This window comes from Lynx rufus, unplaced genomic scaffold (assembly GCF_022079265.1).
Source record: "Lynx rufus isolate CCGP_SWC_20201006 ecotype Redwood Valley unplaced genomic scaffold, mLynRuf1.p SCAF_31, whole genome shotgun sequence".
In the NCBI taxonomy this organism is placed as follows: Eukaryota; Metazoa; Chordata; class Mammalia; order Carnivora; family Felidae; genus Lynx; species Lynx rufus.
The window spans coordinates 2,106,758-2,124,664 of NW_025814847.1; the positions used below are offsets into that span (position 1 = coordinate 2,106,758).

Here is a 17,907-nt window from a genome sequence, read left to right on the forward strand (position 1 = left end):
TAGTTGTTTGACTAAGTGAATACATGAGTTTACAAGAGAAAAGACCCTTCTGCCTCAGAGTGGATGTTTGCTGTTTCTTCCACAAGAGGAAGGACGCTCTCTATGTGATGCTTAATTTGGGCATCACGCAGGGTTGCTAGTCAGAACGTTATTACTTGACATTACTCTCTGGGGTGATGGACTTTAGCTCTCCTTATGATACCTCTTGACTGCTATTGGAGTAAGAAATGGGCCCTGGTCTCATCGACAGCATGGAGTGTGTGAGTGTGTGTGTGTGTGTGTGTGTGTGTGTGCGTGAGCGTGCACATGCTGGCAGAGCACGTACTAGATTCTTTTAGGAACAAAGTAAAAGCGAAGACATGCCTTCCTCGAGATTCCATAAAAGATCGATCTTTAAACTGAAGAATCCACTTTTTAGGGACAAGAATCATTACGAGTAATGGAATATGTGTCGGTCCAGGATTCGAGTGTCTGGGTTCCAGTCCAGATGTCTGTTTCGACTCATACTGCATAAGAACATCACTTACATTCTCTAGGCTGACCTCCTCATCTCCAAACTGAGAACAAAACAGTTCCCAGAATTCCGTACAGGATTATTGCAAGACCTGAAAGAGATAATACATGCAAAGACGTTTTCAAACGTGGGGGATTGCCATTATTAAGTCAAACAGTGAAAGGGCTGTTTGCAGAGGGCCTACGAAGCAGAGAAAGACAGATGGAAAGTGTTACTCTAGAAATGTTTTCTAGAGAGGAAAAAGCCAAGGACAGATAGCCCTGTAACAAGCTGCGTGGTCGTCCTGTCAATCCCAATATGTCTGTTTCTCTAGGGACCTAGAGAACTGGATGAGTGGCATTGGTGGCATGGTATCATCAGAGGAGCTGGCTGAGGATTTAACTGGCACAGAGATCCTGCTGGAGCGACACTCGGTAGGGCCTACAAAAGCCATAGCCGCCGATCACATGACCTCCCGACCTTCCCTCATCTTACGACTTTGATGAGATGTCACTGGCGTCACCAGTCTCTTCCCTTTTCCAACACAGGGGCATTATGCTGACATGGAGGCTGAGGCTCCCACCTTCCAGGCCTTAGAGGAATTCGGCGGAGAACTTGTAAGAAGTGGGCACCGTGACAGCCCTGAAATTCAAGAAAAGCTTGAAGCGGTCAGGCAAGAGAAAGGTGACTTAGAGAAAGCTTGGGATCAACGCAAGAAGATGCTGCATCAATGTCTGGAGTTGCAGGTAAAGCAAACTTCACACCGTTTAGCAGGATAGCCTCAGACCATTCCTTCTATGCTAGTGTGCATGGTTACTCCAGATGCTCATTTCACCGGACGCACCACCCCATAAGCACAAGGACATTCCTTGACTATCTGCCCCTGTATTCTCATCATTGTGGTGTTCTCTGCTCTGATCCCTGTTAGAAGAGCCAAACAAAATGGGGGTCAGCTCTTGGCATGGGATGGGGTGGTTATTATTATAATGTATTCATTGATTGAGAGTTTGGTTGATGATTCTTATTCTTACGCTACTGTGTGCGAAGCCCCCAAAATAGAAAGATAAGTAAGATAACGTCCCTTTTCTTAGTGAAATTAGACATGTAGACAGCTGATTCTAGCATAATAAGATGATTCTTAATAAAACAAAATGTATGAATATTTTGAGGCTGAAGAAGAGGGAGCGATTATAGCCAGTGAGGGAAGGTACGAGCGGGTCATTGACGACCGTGAGGTTAGTGTTTATGACAGTCCAAAAGAAATAACCAGCCAGCATCCACCAGGCACAACATGTGGGAAACCTCACCCTGAGAATGGAGCCTGTATAAATATACACTATAGCTTATTTGAAAACATAAGATGTGGTTTCAGGGAAGAGGGAAAGGTCCAGTATAGGTAAGATTCATGGTATGAATGTTTCTTGGGAGAATATAAGCACCCCTTACGGCATCTCTTATATCAGTATCGTAGGAGAGGGATAGATTCTGTCCTTGGTGCCCTGGATTGAATATAACCTCTCCTTTAATTCCCCGTAGTTGTTCCACGGGAGCTGTGATCAGGCCGAGAGCTGGATGATGGCACGAGAGAATTTCCTGAGGTCAGAGAGAGCGGGCCCCTTAGACAGTCTGGAGGCCTTGATGAAGAAACGGGATGATTTGGAGAAAGCAATCAATGCCCAGGTAATAACAACCAATCTAAGAGTTCCGATAACAAATGTTAGTAATAATAACAGAAATACCGATACATACATGTCATTTCATGCTTTGGAAATATTTTTTTACGAAATTTATTGTCCAATTGGTTTCCATACAACAGCCAGTGCTCATCCCAGCAGGTGCCTTCCTCAATGCCCATCCCCCACCCTCCCCTCCCTCCCACCCCTCCCCCATCAACCCTCAGTTTATTCCGTTTTTAAGAGTCTCTTATGATTTGACTCCCTCCCTCTCTAACTTTTTTTTTTCCTTCCCCTCCCCCGTGGTCTTCTGTTAAGTTTCTCGGGATCCACATAAGAGTGAAACATATGGTATCTGTCTTTCTCTGTATGACTTATTTCTTTAGAAATATTTTAATTCCCGTTTGCTTCTTACAGAAACCTCTGAGGTAGATAGGGCAACTTGACACCGTGGCTTAGTCTTACCCAGGTCACACACGACATCGGAACGTCTTACTGCCAGCCCGGCCTTTTAAAACCTAACTTTTAGCATTGGAAGTGACTTTAAGTATTGCTTACGCCAACATCCCACCCAATGCAGGACTCACCCTCTACGACGGCCATGGGAGGAGTCTGTTCTTTAAGGGAGCTCAGTACTAAAGAGCCCATCTTAGTGTCATTCTTAACGTTTGTCTTCCTGTTGAGTTTAAGTCCACCTTCGTGGCAGTCATGTACCCTCTGGCTCTGGTTCCCCCCCGCCGTGTGAAGCCACAGAGGGTGTCTCTGTTCTTTTCTAGGAAGGAGTCTGGGATTGCCCTGGAGGTCTAATCTCTAGGCGTCTGGGCTTTTTTCTTCTCCTCTGTCCAGGACAAGAAGATCACAGAGCTAGGTAATGTTGCGGATCGGCTCATTGCTGATGACCACTATGCCAAGGAGGAGATTGCTGCTCGGTTACAACGGGTGCTGGACAGGTCAGGCCTGAGCAAGTGTTTTGTGAGCTAAGGAAAATGGAACGAAGGGACCTCTTGGCTAGCATGGAGGATGGGGGTCACGCTCTGAGTCCTTCTCGTTTCTAAATGCCTGAAACTGTCTTGACACTTGGAAGCCTTTCTGATCGAGAGTCACAGAATTAAAGTCATGGAAGGTAACTTAAAACAAAAAAAAATACCTGATTTAACCACTGTATCTCATATTTGAAAATAATGAGATTCTGTGACAACTAAGCCTATCAATATAATAAAACGGGTAATATATAATAATATATGACCTTTGGAAATGAGGTCAATGGACGAGCTGAGCAGGTGGAGGGAGTCCTCAACTTGGGGAACTCTTCTGATGGAGTGGCAGGCATGTGATGGCAGTGAAGAAACCATGAAGGTAAGGGTTCTGCTCAGGATGGTGGGAGCCAAAAGGCACCTGAGGAGAAATCTCCTCCTCCTTCAGTCTATAAATAATGAAAGGAGAAGGCACAGTTTGGCAAATGGCAAGATTAGTGGCTATGGCATCAAAGCTTGGTATCACTTGGGCATTTGCCCTCGAGGGTCGAGGGCAGAGAGCGACCTAGCCTCCTCCTCCAGATGGAAGGCTCTCAAAGAACTACTGGTTGCTGAGCAGACAAAACTTGGTGACTATGCTGACCTCAAACAATTCTACCGTGACCTCGAGGATCTGGAGGAATGGATCGGTGAGATGCTGCCCACGGCCTGTGATGAATCCTACAAAGATCCCACCAACATTCAGGCAAGTTCGAAATGGGAATCTTGGAAAACTCTGGCATCCCCAGATTTCTGGATGCAGGGTATCTCCCTAACACTCAACTCTTCCTAATGGTTGAGATCCCTGCCCTGCCCTCAGGGGCTTCTGAGTCTAACGTGAAGGGGTGAGTCCTTCAGAAGTCACCACCTTAGTTATGACGGCGCATTCACTCTTTTCTTTTACCCAGAATGTATCTATCTCACTTCCCTAGATTCCAGGGTGATTTAGTTTCTGATTTCCTTTCAGAGGAAATACCTGAAGCACAAGGCCTTTGAAAATGAGGTCAACGGCCGAACCGAGCAGGTGAAGGGAGTCCTCACCTTGGGGAACTCTTTGATTCAGCGGCAGGCATGTGATGGCAATGAAGAAACCGTGAGGGTAAGGGTTCTGCTCAGGATGGTTTGGGCTAAAAGGCACATGAGGAGAAGCCTCTTCCCGCTTCAGAGTTTCTGTGGGTAGGGATGTGGAGCGTGTTCTGTGGTTACCGGTCTTCCCTCCGCTGCCACACAAAAGAAGTGAGAAAACCGTGAGGCTCAGACCTTACCACTTTCGTCAAGCCCAGGACCTAGGGCTCCGAGAAAGCCTCAGACTTAATGCCCAAGTGATATCGTGCTGGCTTGGCATCTTCTATCCTTCCTGCCGAGGGTTTTGCCACTTAGGCATCAGTCTGTAGAAGCAACCCAGGGCCCTTTCTTCAGACTTCCTCCCAGCACCTGCTGTTCTTTACCCAGATTGAGCACGACTGGCTTAAAATGGCCCTCAAGTGCTGGCCGACTTTGGCTAAGCCCTAACTCCTAGCCCCCTACCGAAGCCTCTCACATTGTCACAGGACTCGGGATCCTAAAGACCATAGTAACCCCCAGGTTTCTTTGGGTCAGAAACAACTGCAGGAACTGCAGAGACAGTGGGACTACCTGCTTGAGAAAACAGCTGACAAAGGAGAAAAGCTTGATGAGGCGAGTCGCCAACAGAGGTTCAACACAAGCATCCAGGACTTTAAGTTCTGGCTCTCAGAGGTAATTGCACCTGGAAGGGCAGGGGCACGGGAGCTTAGTAAATGTTGCCAATTAAATGGATTTAACTTGACTCTCTTGGGGAAAGTTGGGGGACATGGTTGCTAATGTTGTTCTCCCTAAGGACAGGCTTCATCTGGAAGCTTCACTGCATATCCCTTTATTTCCAGGCAGAGACACTGCTGGCCATGAAAGATCAGGCCAGGGATTTGGCTTCGGCCGGAAACTTGCTCAAGAAACATCAGCTGTTGGAAACGGAGATGTCGGCCCGAGAGGTAGGTGGTGTTGGAATCTCAGTCCTGTTGGCTGAATGCAAATGCTTCTGGCTTTCTTCCCTCGTCTCAGGAGGCCGTTGGGGAACGCTTTCTTAGCAAACCTGACCAAAACTGACTAGTGTCCTAAGCCAGCAGTCGTTACCATCAGGTCAAATTCATGAGCTGCAGAGCTGTGGCAATGATCACTGCTAACCAATTATCATGCAACTGTAGATTCTAAGGCTCCAGAAAGAGGGGCCTAAAGTTATCGTGTCTACCTTTGAACGATGTGCACATATAAACTCACTATCTTCCAAAGCTCATATTCGATCTGTCTTGGAAAGAAACTGCAAGTTTATTTTACATAATTATGGAGGGCAAAAAGATGAGAAGGGGACATCAGGTGCAATGAAGTTGAATTAAATATGCACTCTGGAATTTCCATGGAGAATTCCAGTGCATTCCAGTATCAAGCAGATACGTGTCTTGGGAGCAACGATAAACAGGTTGGCAGGTATTAATTTCATACTGAAGAATTTTAAAAATATTTTTTAATGTTTATTTTTGAAGGAGAGAGAGACAGGGCGTGGAGGGGGAGGGGCAGAGAGAGAGAGAGAGAGAGAGATTGAATCCGAAAGGGGCTTCAGGCTCTGAGTTGTCAGCACAGAGCCCAACGTGGGGCTCAAACCCACGGACTGTGAGATCAGGACCTGAGCCGATGTCGGAAGCTTGGCCGACTGAGCCACCAGGACACTGCTCATACTGAAGAATTTTATATTATCGATTTTATTTCGCGGCAGAGATATGCACAGGAAGGGCAAGAAGTCAAATGCTTTCTAAGTTCAGATCTTTAGGGCTCGATGATATTCCCCCACGACATCGACATCGCTAGAAGGGCAGAAAAACAGGCAGGACAGGCTGGGTGTGTTCCCGATGTGGCCAGCCTAGGAACGTTATGGTCGCGTATCTGTTCTTGAATACTCCTATGGATACATCTGCCAAATCCAGGACTACTGTGAAGAGGACAGTCCTCTTTGGAGACACACTTACTCACACTCATTTTCCAGTTGGGGAGAGGAGGAAAATGCAAGGCAGAACACCGCCAGGCAAAATGTGCGGTTTAAGGAATATAGTCTTGTTACTGTCTTTACCCTTATCCCATCCGAGTTAAAAGGGCGTATCATCAAATTATCTTCAAAAGCAATCTGTTCCACCCAGTCCTCGAACAGGAACCAGTGGTAGTTGAAATCCAGAATGTACTCAAAGCCTGTGGGGTTCCGTTCACTGAGCACCCCTGCACTTTCTAGGATGCTCTCAAGGACTTGAATGACTCAGCAACTCGTCTGCTCTCCAGTGGGACTTTCAACGTTGACCAGATTGTGGAGCAAAGGGATAATGTCAATGAACGCTTCCTGAATGTCCGGAACTTAGCGGCCGCACACCACGAGACACTGAAAGAGGCCTATGCCTTGTTCCAGTTCTTCCAGGATCTAGACGATGAGGAATCGTGGATAGAGTATGTACTACCAACTCACACTGTGTGAATGATCCAGGAGAATAGATGATCTGTTAAACAGGTTCCTATTTGCTGCTGAAATGAAACGCGTCATTGTTTCTCAAAGTTGATAGTACTTCTTAATCATGTCTGCCTTAGCCTAAATTTAACACTGGTTTTCTTTTCCTCAAATTCCCTCACTGGATGCAGGCAGAAGGAGACAGGCTTGGAGAAGTAGGGAGCAATTCATGTACACTCTGGGAACAAAATCAAGAAACCTTGTGTGTTTGTTCTAGAGGGTTCACAGTGTGTGCGATGTCAGAATGAGACAGCTGGGCCTTTACAGCTTACTCAGCTGGCGACATCCTTGTCCTTATTCCCCGTTTATCCTGTGACTCGAAGGTGCCACTGAACTGGACACAGGACCTGCCGTGGGTTGGTTACTAACTCTGCTTTCGTTGTAAAAAGTACACTTGGGGAAATCTTAGTAAATCAAATTATTTTCCCTACTTCCCATTTAACCTGCCTCCTCGTGCTCCTCTCGTACAAACCTGCTGATTCTCGCTGGTAATCAATGACTTAGAGGGAAGTGTTGTATATAGGGCAGCATGGAGGACATCTTAGAAAACTTTAGAAGCAATGAGATAATATGATCTTGTCTACGTAGCCCTGTCTTGTGCTTTGCGGCTATGTTCAAACATTGTTCACTTGGAAGCAATCCAACTGCCATGACTCCTGTAGTATAACTTTTTGCACCCATTCTACCTAAGTTCACTATTGATATTAGTAGACAAAAATAATAAAGCCATGAAAGTCAGGTATGTGCATGGCTTCATTGATATGTGTGTATTAATATTTTTGAAAACCAATCATTAGTGTATGTTCTTGAGGAAAGAAGAAAAGGTGTGCCAGTAGGCAGGCAAGGGAATGAAAGGGAAGGCTCTTACAGCTGTGGGTACGGTGGGGATCATTATGTTATTTTTTTAATGTTTATTTACTTGTTTTGAGAGACAGCACACAAGCGGGGAGAGGGGAGAGAGAGAGAGAGAGAGAGAGAGGATCCCAAGCAGACTCTGCCCTGTCAGCACAGAGTCAGATGCTTGATCTCACGAACCATGAGATCATGACCTGAGCCGAAGTCAAGAGAGTCGGACACTTAACCAACCGAGCCCCCCAGGCGCCCCCAGTATGTTACTTTCCTTGGTGTTTGGATTAAGCCAGGAGCTTGGCAGAAAGCCTCTGGCACCAAATACCTTTGTGGTTACCGGAATTTACCACCTCCTCACCCCCCAGCCACACACCCACTCTTAGAAAACCCTCGCTCTCGGATGGCCTCACACGTCCAAACTGCATTTGGGGTTTCCTTCCTTGGTCCCAGGGAGAAGCTGTTACGAGTGAGCTCCCAGGACTACGGCAGGGACCTGCAGGGCGTTCAGAACCTGCTGAGGAAACACAAGCGCCTGGCAGGGGAGCTGCAGGCACACGAACCCACCATCCAGGTAGGAAGAGTGGAGGCGATCTCAAGCCCTCCCTCGTGCCGCAGACAAGCAGGGTGAGGCTGCCTCACGCGGAGGTGGCCTGCGGGCACACAGAGAGCTGGGCATGGAGTTCACAGGTGTTCTTCCCTCCTCTGCCTGTTGCCCCCTAGGGACAGAAGGGGTCTGTGCGGAGACCCATGTTTTCCCCCGGAAGGGGCACTTTCAACACCCCAGGCACTGTTGCTGGTGTTAGGATGTAGGCTGGGACCTCTGGGAAAACTGTACTTGAGCCGAGCCATAAGGGAAGGAGACAAGTCTGGGTCTGGCTCGGCAGCAGGGTCACCCTGCGACCGTGAATAATCCAGAAAATGGGTCATGGAGTGTAGCCTGGTGGGAGCACTGGAGATTGTAAATGCAGTGGAGGGTCGGAAGGGCTGGGTACCTTGTTGGGGGGAACGATGACTAAATGGAGACAGAGGGAGAGAGAGACCGTGGAGTAGTGTGACATGGGGGTGTGTCCTTCAGAATATTCTGGATGCGGCAGAGAGGCTGGGAGACAAGGCTGCTGTGGGGCGAGAGGAGATCCAGGAGCGCCTGACTCATCTTTTTCAACAATGGGAGAAGCTCAAAGAGTTGGCCAGCACTCGGTGAGTTGGGGATCGGACGGAGGCCGTTGTCTTCCTGGATTGTTGGTATTGGGCTTAGCATTGGCTGCTCTCCCCAGCTCCCCGTCTCCGTTGATCTTCAAAGTCCCTGTCCAGATGTCAGTGTTACACTCAGCTTGCCCCCTTTTGCCCCGGGGAAGAGGTCAGGCGGCTGCCACCGCCACGGCCTCGCCACCCGCCGGCTCCTGCGCTCACGGCTATCGTGGTTGTCCCCACATGCCAGCCATCCTTCTCACCGGGCCGTGGCCCCCGGGTCTGTTTTACTTTGTATGACCCACCCCGCTCCCAGGCTTGGCGCTATGTGCAGCCCCTAGGAAGCAAAGAACGAGGGGTAGATTTCCTCCCTTGTAGCCAGATGGCCAAAGCAAATAATTTCTGCCTATAATTCCATACCTGTTGGCGGTAGGAAGATGTGTCTTGCTGGGGAGTAGAAGGAAACATCTAGCTTTTTGTGGTGCCTTCACTATATAAGAGGCAGCACACAGAATAGAAAGAGACCTTAGCTCACGGACGCTGTTCTCCAGCTGGGCACTCGTGTTTGGACGAGGCTCCCTCCCAGCAGCAAAGACTCCCGGGGAGCAGGAGATGCCACAGAACAGGACTTCTGGGGTCAGGGCCTCCCCCTGTTCACAGGAGCTCAGATCAGATTGTCCTGTGTGTCTGCCTCGTGCAGCTGTGCTGCTCAGTATAGTGCCCCGTGTGCTGGCTTCTCCCCATCCTCACTGGGGTTCACTGCCCTGTTGCAGAGGGCTCCGACTGGAAGAATCCCTAGAATACCTGAAGTTCATGGAGAATGCTGAGGAGGAAGAAGCTTGGATCAGTGAAAAGGAAGCTATGGTTGCACGAGGGGGTTCTGGGGACACACTGGCCGCTACTCAGGTGAGTAACAGGCTGAACGATCGATTTTCTTCCCTTGGATTTGAATATTTTCTTTCTTTTCTTAGAAAGCATATTTATTTATTTTGAGAGAGACAGAGACAAAGACAGAGAGAGAGTCCCAAGCAGGCTCTATGCTGTCAGCACAAAGCCCAATGCAGGGCTCAATCTCATGAACTGTGAGATCATGAGCTGAGCAGAAAATCCACAGTCGGACGCTCAACCGACGGAGCCACCCAGATGCCCCTGATTTAAATCTTTTCTTAAGTAGTCAACATTTTCATCCATGAAAAGAATCGTTCTCCTGGTGGGAGGAAACGATGACGGAAATATGGGTACTCCTGCCAATTTTAAATATGAAAAATCAAGGTCCGAGGATGCAAGCAATTTGCCCAAGATCACAGAATCAATCGGGTGTGAAGATAGGACTCAAGTCTCAATCCCATGATTCGTGAGTTCAGTCCTTCATGCTTACAGGCCTTCCCTCACAGAGGTAGGTTTCCTAAAGATTCCCTCAAATACTAATGTTACACTTAATTGGAAACATTCTCATGCCTGGCCACTGGTTGCATTTTCCAGAAAATCAATTTTAGAAGGGCGACCTGGCAGGTAGACTAGTTCTACAATTTAGAGACACCCTTGTGAATACAGAATTGAGTTTTCCAATAAAGAAATGACCAAGTGGTCCATGTGATCTTGAGTTAAGATGGAGTTTTAGAGCTTTTGAGAAGGTGATCATAAGATAATGATATTCTTGGGACCTTGAGGTCTCCGCCTAGTAGCCTTAAAGCTTAGGGATTTACCGAGAAGTCTCTGTGGAGATTCATTCACTCTTACGTGATGACATAAGGGAAGGCTCACACTGGCGATGGAAAACTTAAAACCTGCACGTGGCATGAAATCCCCACCACTAACTCCTCTCGTTTGAAACATCTTCTGGGACATGTGCACACACTGCACATGTATGAGTGGTTTAAGCTTTCATATCAAACATTCCCAAGGCTTTGCTTTTCAAAATCAAACCTTACATTTTGAGAACTGTAGGTACCCGTGCAGTTATAAGAAGTAATACAGAGAGGTCCTATGTGCACTTTACTCAGTTTCCTCCCGTGGTAACACCTGCCGGCACTTCGACACTGACAGAGTCAAGAGGCAGCACGTCACCGTCACCATCTTGCAGAACACTGTCCTCCCTCTGCCTCCCCCTTAACCCCAGGCAACCCCTAATCTACCCTACGCCTCTGTAATTTCGGACGTATGAAGAATGTTGCATAGATGAACTCATACAGTCCGTAACTTTGGGCAGTTGGCCTCTCGCACAGCGTCGTTCCCTGGTGACTCGCTCAGGCTGTGTGTGACAACAGTTCATTCAGTGCTATTGCCGGGTAGTATGTCATGGCGTGGATGTCACCTGTTGAAAGGTGTCTGGGTCGTTTCCACTTTGGAGCTGTTACGAGTAAAGCTGCTATCGATATCCATGCAGAGGCTTCCATGTAAACGTGAGTCTTCCTTCCTTGGGCATAAATGTCCAGGAATCCAATTGCTGTAGGATCACTGCATATCTGGTTCTGTAAAAAAAAGTATATATGCATAAAAATATAAAAGTGTTCAACTGTTTCCATAGCGGCTGTACCGTCTTACCCACTCGCTGGCAGCGCGTGAGTGATGGCGCCTTCCAGCACATTCTTGCCAAGAGTTGGTACCGTCACCATTTTTTTTATTTTACACAATCTGATAGGAGTGTGGTGTATCTCCTTGTGGTTTCAATATTCATTTCCCTAATGGCTAATTTTTTGGGTGCTTATTTGCTGCCTTATTTTCTTCAGCGTAATGTTTGTTTGCTTTAACTGTTGACCTTCTGTGCTTCTGTGTCAAAAATGCAAACTTTTGGCCTCGCCCAAGATCATGAAAAGCCGCTATGTCTTTTTCTAGAACTTTAGAGATTTACGTGTTCATTTTAGGTCCATTAGCTGTTTTGAGTTCACTGTCGTCTGAGATGAGGCATTGGGCGTGGTTCATCTTTGTGCCTGTGACTGTCTAGTGGCTCTTTGTTCTGCAGGTGTCCCTCCCGGCCAGCCTGTCACTTTCACGCCCACTCATGCTGTTCTATTTGAAGTGCGGCTTTTGTAGACCACATATAGCTGGGTCACATTTTTAAAGCCATTCAGCCAATCTTGATCTTTCGATAGGTACACTTAGACCATCACATTCAAAGACTCGTTTTAATGAAAAGTCTTTGCAGTAACATACAAATTCCAGGAATAGATTTTTATGAGGATTTATTGCTAATAATCTTCACCATTACCTTAAGATACCTATCCACCTAGCCTTTCTGTGTCATCTTGTATCAAGAAAACAATTGGTCCTCTGAGTCTGGGGGTTCTTGGACCCGTATAGATTGGCAAATATAAGAGAAGAGAGTTGCCTACCTGTCGTTGGATTTAGATTTCCTGCCCCCAATCTCATATTCTCTCTTTGTTTAACATGTGAGGAGAAGAGAAGATATTTCTGATCAACTTCTTACAGCTACAAGAACCATAAAAGATATATTTAAAGTGAAGTTTTAAGCTTTGGCCTTATCAACTTTTAACACAACATTGAGGAGACTACTTAGGACTTAGGAATATATTTGAAGGAGGGACACCTAGACTTTATTTAAAGAAGCATGAATTAGATGTGAGGCACCTGAGCTGTCCAGAGTGTCCAAGGGGAAGCACAGAAAAGAGATTGGAAACAGAAGGAGATGGGGTTAAAGAGACTTTATTTCATATATTGTGTGTACGTAAAACACGGCTAAATCAGTCTATCTTATATTGTGGATCCGTATCCAATCTCCATGTACAGTTTCTGCATAAAGATGAAATATACAGTCATCCAATATCATGTAGTGCATCTTGTATTTAAAGAAATAACCATGCCTAAGAACACCTTGTATCCTGAAATTCTTTTGTTTGCAAAATGTGGCAGTTAAAAACCGTGTTAGTCACACAAAATCCATTTCTTCCTGTGGCCCAGGCTAGTATGTGGTATAGAAGGAGAAGTGGGCAGGGTGCTTTGGGGACAGGACCAGGAGGAGGCAGCCGAGCCAGCCCAGGCCCTCGTGGATGGAGGGTAGTGGTGGGCAGGGCTGCCTTGTCTGGAAAACACTCGGGAGAATACAAAGAAGGAGACTCACTGCTTCTGGGCTTTGTCCACACTCCTTTCCCCATCCTACCAGCAGCAGTTAGACCCAGAGAAGTTCAAGACTGAGATTCAAAACAGCTCAGTGCCTTCTTTACCTGCCTTTATGCCCACTCTTAATATAGGATGATACTTACTCTTTTTCTGTGAGATACAGCATTTCATGGAATTATGTACATTTCAAAATGGAGGAATCCGTGTGTATTACCTTGACCGACACTCTCATCCCAAAGCCCAGAAAAGCTTACGTTCACCCTAGTAAGTTAGAAACAGTGTCACTGTATTCTTTTACTTCTTTCTTTTCTGGTAGGATTGCCCTTTTTGGCAAGTGGAGAGCTTTAGGGGAGGCATTTAGTGGCACTGTGCAGGAAAAAGTGGACGCCCCCCTAGCGTAGCCAAATCGTTCCTGTGAGTTGCATCAACGGGAGTCAGAATATGGGTAGGTTAGATTGTCCAGGCTTGGATGTGTCGATTCTCACGGACTCATTTCCACAGAGCTTGCTAAAGAAGCACGAAGCATTGGAAAATGACTTTGCCGTCCATGAGACCCGAGTGCAAGATGTGTGTGCTCAAGGAGAAGATATTTTAAATAAGGTGAGTACTTCAGGGATTCCAGGCCAAGATCATCTTCTAAAAGGGATCGGTCCAAATACAGAATCACGAGCAGTGCTAAAACCATACGCTGAATTTTATTTTATTTTATGTTTTTAATATTTTTACGTTTATTTATTTTTGATAGAGAGAGACAGAGCACAAGTGGGGGAGGGGCAGAGAGAGAGGGAGACCCAGAATCCAAAGCAGGCTCCAGGCTCCGAGCTGTCAGCACAGAGCCCGACGTGGGGCTCAAACTCCCAAACGGTGAGATCATGACCTGAGCCGAAGTCGGACGCCCAACCGAGTGAGCCACCCAGGCGCCCCCATACATTGAATTTTAATAATCTCTTCCTAGCTATCTTATTTTTGTTCTGAGCACATAATTATCTATTCAGTCACTGTTTTTTGGAAATTCTTTTTTCTAGTTCTTACAGGCATATCTCTCAGATTTCCTTAAATCCCCTGTTGACCCTCTTATTCACTGTAAGACATTTATAAACATCTTATCGTGTGCTTTGGTTATAGAGTATTGTAAAAACGTAAAGAAGTTCTTTGTGCGCCTTTAGCAAAGAGGACCACACTGAAACCCCTTTGTAATTTGAGAATCATTCTTTGGTACAAATGCTTGTTTTTATGAACTCTCACTGATCTAAGTACTATACAGAGATCCTTAAACAGAGGGGACTCTGGCTAAGAAAGTCACACTCATGTGGCCCCACACAAGAAGATCTCCTAAATGCTAGAGTGGAAGTAACCATCCCGGCGTGGATGAAAAATACAATAATACGATAACTGCAGTCGACCCAGAAGAGAATAGTTACGTATTTGTAATGAGAGAGATGCCACCTTTTTATCATACTAAAGAATTCAACTTCTAGCCATGGACATCCACCAATGTGTATCTGTTCCTTCTCTTCTCCATCTTGGTGTCTCAGGAGAAAAGTCAGCACACGGAGAAGGTAGCCACCAAGATACAGGCTCTGACCGAAAAGATCCCTTCTCTGGCTAAGGCGATGGCTGCTTGGAAGTTGCAATTGGAAGATGATTATGACTTTCAGCAGTTCAACTGGAAGGCTGATGTAGTGGAGGCCTGGATAGGTATGGCATATGAAGGCCAAGGTCCTTGGGTGTGAGAAATGCTGGTAAATTCCATCGGTAGAAAGATTCTGCAGTTTTCTCACTTCCGGTGAGAAAAAAGATGCTCCCTCATCACTCACTCCTACCCTTTCTGGACATAGTTACACTCACATGTGCATGCATGTGTGCATACACACACACACACACACACACACACACATTCATCCCTCCCCCACACACACACACACACAAAAACATGCTGAGGGGTGACTGAGGACCAGAATTCCATAAAACACATTTTTGGGGAATTGGTGATTTCGCATGTGATATTCAGAAGGGCAGAGCTATAGCAGAACATTCTAAAAAAAAATAGCGTGTTTGATTGTTTTTAACTCATGCCTGATCTGCAATTTTCCTTTGTCTTCCAAACCACCCAGAAGTGTTGGTCCCAGCTCAGCTTCAGTCAGGGCTGCACTGCATAAGTCCAGAGAGACCACCCATCAGCCCCCCACTGCTCCCATATTCCAATAAATGACTCACTTCCGGAGTCAGGAGGCTCTCTAATGGCTTGTAGGGAATATTCCTTTTCTCCTTACCAAAGCTGATTCAAGAGCAACCGTGTTTCCCCTCTAATTAATCGTCTTTGCTCTCTAGCTGAGAAGGAAGCAAGTCTGAAGACCAATGGCAATGATACAGACCTCACTGCATCACTTGCTCTCCTGGCAAAGCAGGTAAGGACAGGGCTGCTCGTGGGCAGGTGCCCATGGTGACCACAGCCCACGTGCACGGAAGATGAACACTAGGATTATTCCATTCCCAAATTCTGTGGTTTTATTGTCTGTAGGACCTGCAATATTGTTCCTCTTTTTCTTCCCCATATGCATAATTTGCTAGTTTTTTTCTCTCTCTCCCTCCCCTCAGTCTTGCTGCTGCTGGGTGTGCATCATTTTTATCAGAGAACGAGCTTTAGGGTTTTTTTTTTATTGTTCTCTGTTATATCTTTGGATATTATCCCACTCATACCTTTTTATATCTTTCTCATTTTCTTTTTCTTTCCTTGGGATTAACTTCTTTCTTAAAAAATTCTCAAGGTGGATATTTATTTAGATTATCAAATATTTAGCCACTCCTTTTCTAATATTTTGATATAAGGATATGAATTTCCCTGTAAGTAAAGTTTTAGCAGCACCTCACAATTCCATATGTTACTTTTGTTATTTTCACTCAGTTAACATGCTTCTGTCATTTCTAATTTCTTATTTGAGCCATTGGTTATCCCATATTGTATTTAGCTGAACTTCCCAACACTTGGAAATGTTCTTACTATCTTTTTTGACATTTATATCTTGTCTAATTCTACTTTGTTTTAAAAACACACCCTCCATTATTTTAGAAGCTTGGTTTACATCCAGAAAATAGTCTGCTTTGGTGAATAGTCTACTTCCAGTTGAAAAGAATGTGTACTTTGCAGTGTTTTTTGTTACCTGTCAGGTTTTGGTTGTGAATCGTGTTGCTTAAATGCTCCATTATTTCTATATATTCTGAAGCTAAGTTAAAGGTTGTGTTGGCATTTAGAATTATGAGTCATCTTGATGAACTGAATCCTTTTTATTCTGAAATGTTCTTTCTAATAACATTTCTTGATTTAAAGTCTACTTTTTCACAATCTAGAGTACCAGTGTTTTTTTGTTTGTTTGTCTAGTGTTTGCAGTCCATATTTCTATCCTTTGGTTGTTTTCTTTTTTACATTTATGTCTTTATATTTTCTAATTTTTGTTGTTTAATTGATACATGTATAGAATGCAAAATGATTAGCCTTGTAGCTGACACCTGCCTCCCATCACATAATTGCCTCTTCTGAGAACATTTCAGATCTACTCTCTTAACAAGTTTTAGGTGTATAATACAGGAGTGTTAGCCGTAATCATCGTGTTCTACGTGAGATGCCCAGAACTAGTCAATCATTTAGTTGGAAGTTTGTATCCTATGACCAGTATCTCCCATCTTCCCCACCCTCCAGCCCATGGCAACTACCCGTCTGCTCTGTTTCTCTAAGTCCAGCTCTTCTGTATTCTACGTGTGAGTGATATCAAGTGGCGTCTGTCTTTCTCTGTCTAGCTTATTTCACTTAACGTACGCTCTCAAGTTTCATCCAAATTGTCACAAATGGCAGGATTCCCTTCCATCTGGCGGCTGAATAATATTCCATTTTATACACACATCACATCACATCGCATCTCCTTTGTCTGTTTATTTGTTGATGGACATTCAGGTTGTTTCTGTATCGTGGCTAATGCAAACAATTTTGCAATAAACATGGATGTGCAGAGTATCTTTGTATTTTAGATTGTCTGCTATAAATTTCACAGTGAGGATTGCTTTATTTATCTAATTTGATCATTTTGTTGGAAGGGGTGAGTCTATTTACATTTGAAATTTTTGTAATGTTTATTTATTGTTGAGAAAGAGACAGAGACAGAGCGTGAGCGAGGGAGGGGAAGAGAGAGAGGGAGACACAGGATCCGAAGCAGGCTCCAGGCTCCGAGCTGTCAGCACAGGGCCTGATGCGGGGCTCGAGTCCATGAGCCATGAGATCATGACCTGAGCCGAAATCAGATGCCCAACCGACTGAGCCACCCAGGCGCCCCGAGTCTATATACATTTAAAGTAATGTATTAGCTGGGGTGGGAAGGCAAGGTGCACGGCGGCAGGGGGGGCAGGCTTAGCTCGCTTCTCCTTAGGTGATCCACTTCAGGAGGGGCCCTGTGCAGCCGGAGGGAGTCAGATCGCTGCCTGAGGTTTGGCTCCGCAGAAGCACAGAGTTGGGTGTTCGCGCGGAGCGAGCAATTTCCCTGGCCGGAGCCGGTTCCCTTTGGGATTTTGGCTGGGGGATGGGCGGGGGAGATGGCGCTGGCGAGCGCCTTTGTTCCCCGCCAAACTGAGCTCTGTCGTCCGGGGGCTCCGCAGCTCACCCTCCCTTTGTCCTCCAGCCTTCCCGCTTTCCGAGCAGAGCTGTTAACTTATGACCTCCCAGACGCTAAGTCGCGCTTGCTGTCGGAACACAGTCCGTCAGGCCCCTCCGCTTTTGCAAGCCGGACTCGGGGGCTCTGCTTGGCCGGCGAGCCGCCCCTCCGCCCCGGCTCCCTCCCGCCAGTCCGTGGAGCGCGCACCGCCTCGCCGCCCTTCCTACCCTCTTCCGTGGGCCTCTCGTCTGCACTTGGGTCCGGTGACTCTGTTCTGCTAATCCTCTGGCGGTTTTCTGGGTTATTTAGGCAGGTGTAGGTGGAATCTAAGTGATCAGCAGGACGCGCGGTGAGCCCAGCGTCCTCCTACGCCGCCATCTTCCTAGTCGAGCCCCCAGCTAATACGCCAGAT

General features: G+C 46.3%; 1 protein-coding gene across 1 annotated transcript in view; it reads left to right on the top strand.

Annotated features, from left to right (window-relative positions):
- Positions 1–17,907, top strand: part of SPTA1 (spectrin alpha, erythrocytic 1) — a 70,236-nt gene that overhangs the window by 35,680 nt on the left and 16,649 nt on the right. The window contains exons 28-42 of the mRNA XM_047092890.1: positions 828–927; positions 1,042–1,239; positions 2,030–2,173; positions 3,013–3,116; positions 3,723–3,885; positions 4,147–4,278; positions 4,779–4,916; positions 5,084–5,188; positions 6,475–6,683; positions 8,041–8,161; positions 8,666–8,787; positions 9,552–9,684; positions 13,357–13,455; positions 14,391–14,553; positions 15,187–15,263. Coding sequence (XP_046948846.1) covers positions 828–927; positions 1,042–1,239; positions 2,030–2,173; positions 3,013–3,116; positions 3,723–3,885; positions 4,147–4,278; positions 4,779–4,916; positions 5,084–5,188; positions 6,475–6,683; positions 8,041–8,161; positions 8,666–8,787; positions 9,552–9,684; positions 13,357–13,455; positions 14,391–14,553; positions 15,187–15,263 — 2,008 coding nt within the window. The remainder of the gene's footprint in view (positions 1–827; positions 928–1,041; positions 1,240–2,029; positions 2,174–3,012; positions 3,117–3,722; positions 3,886–4,146; positions 4,279–4,778; positions 4,917–5,083; positions 5,189–6,474; positions 6,684–8,040; positions 8,162–8,665; positions 8,788–9,551; positions 9,685–13,356; positions 13,456–14,390; positions 14,554–15,186; positions 15,264–17,907) is intronic.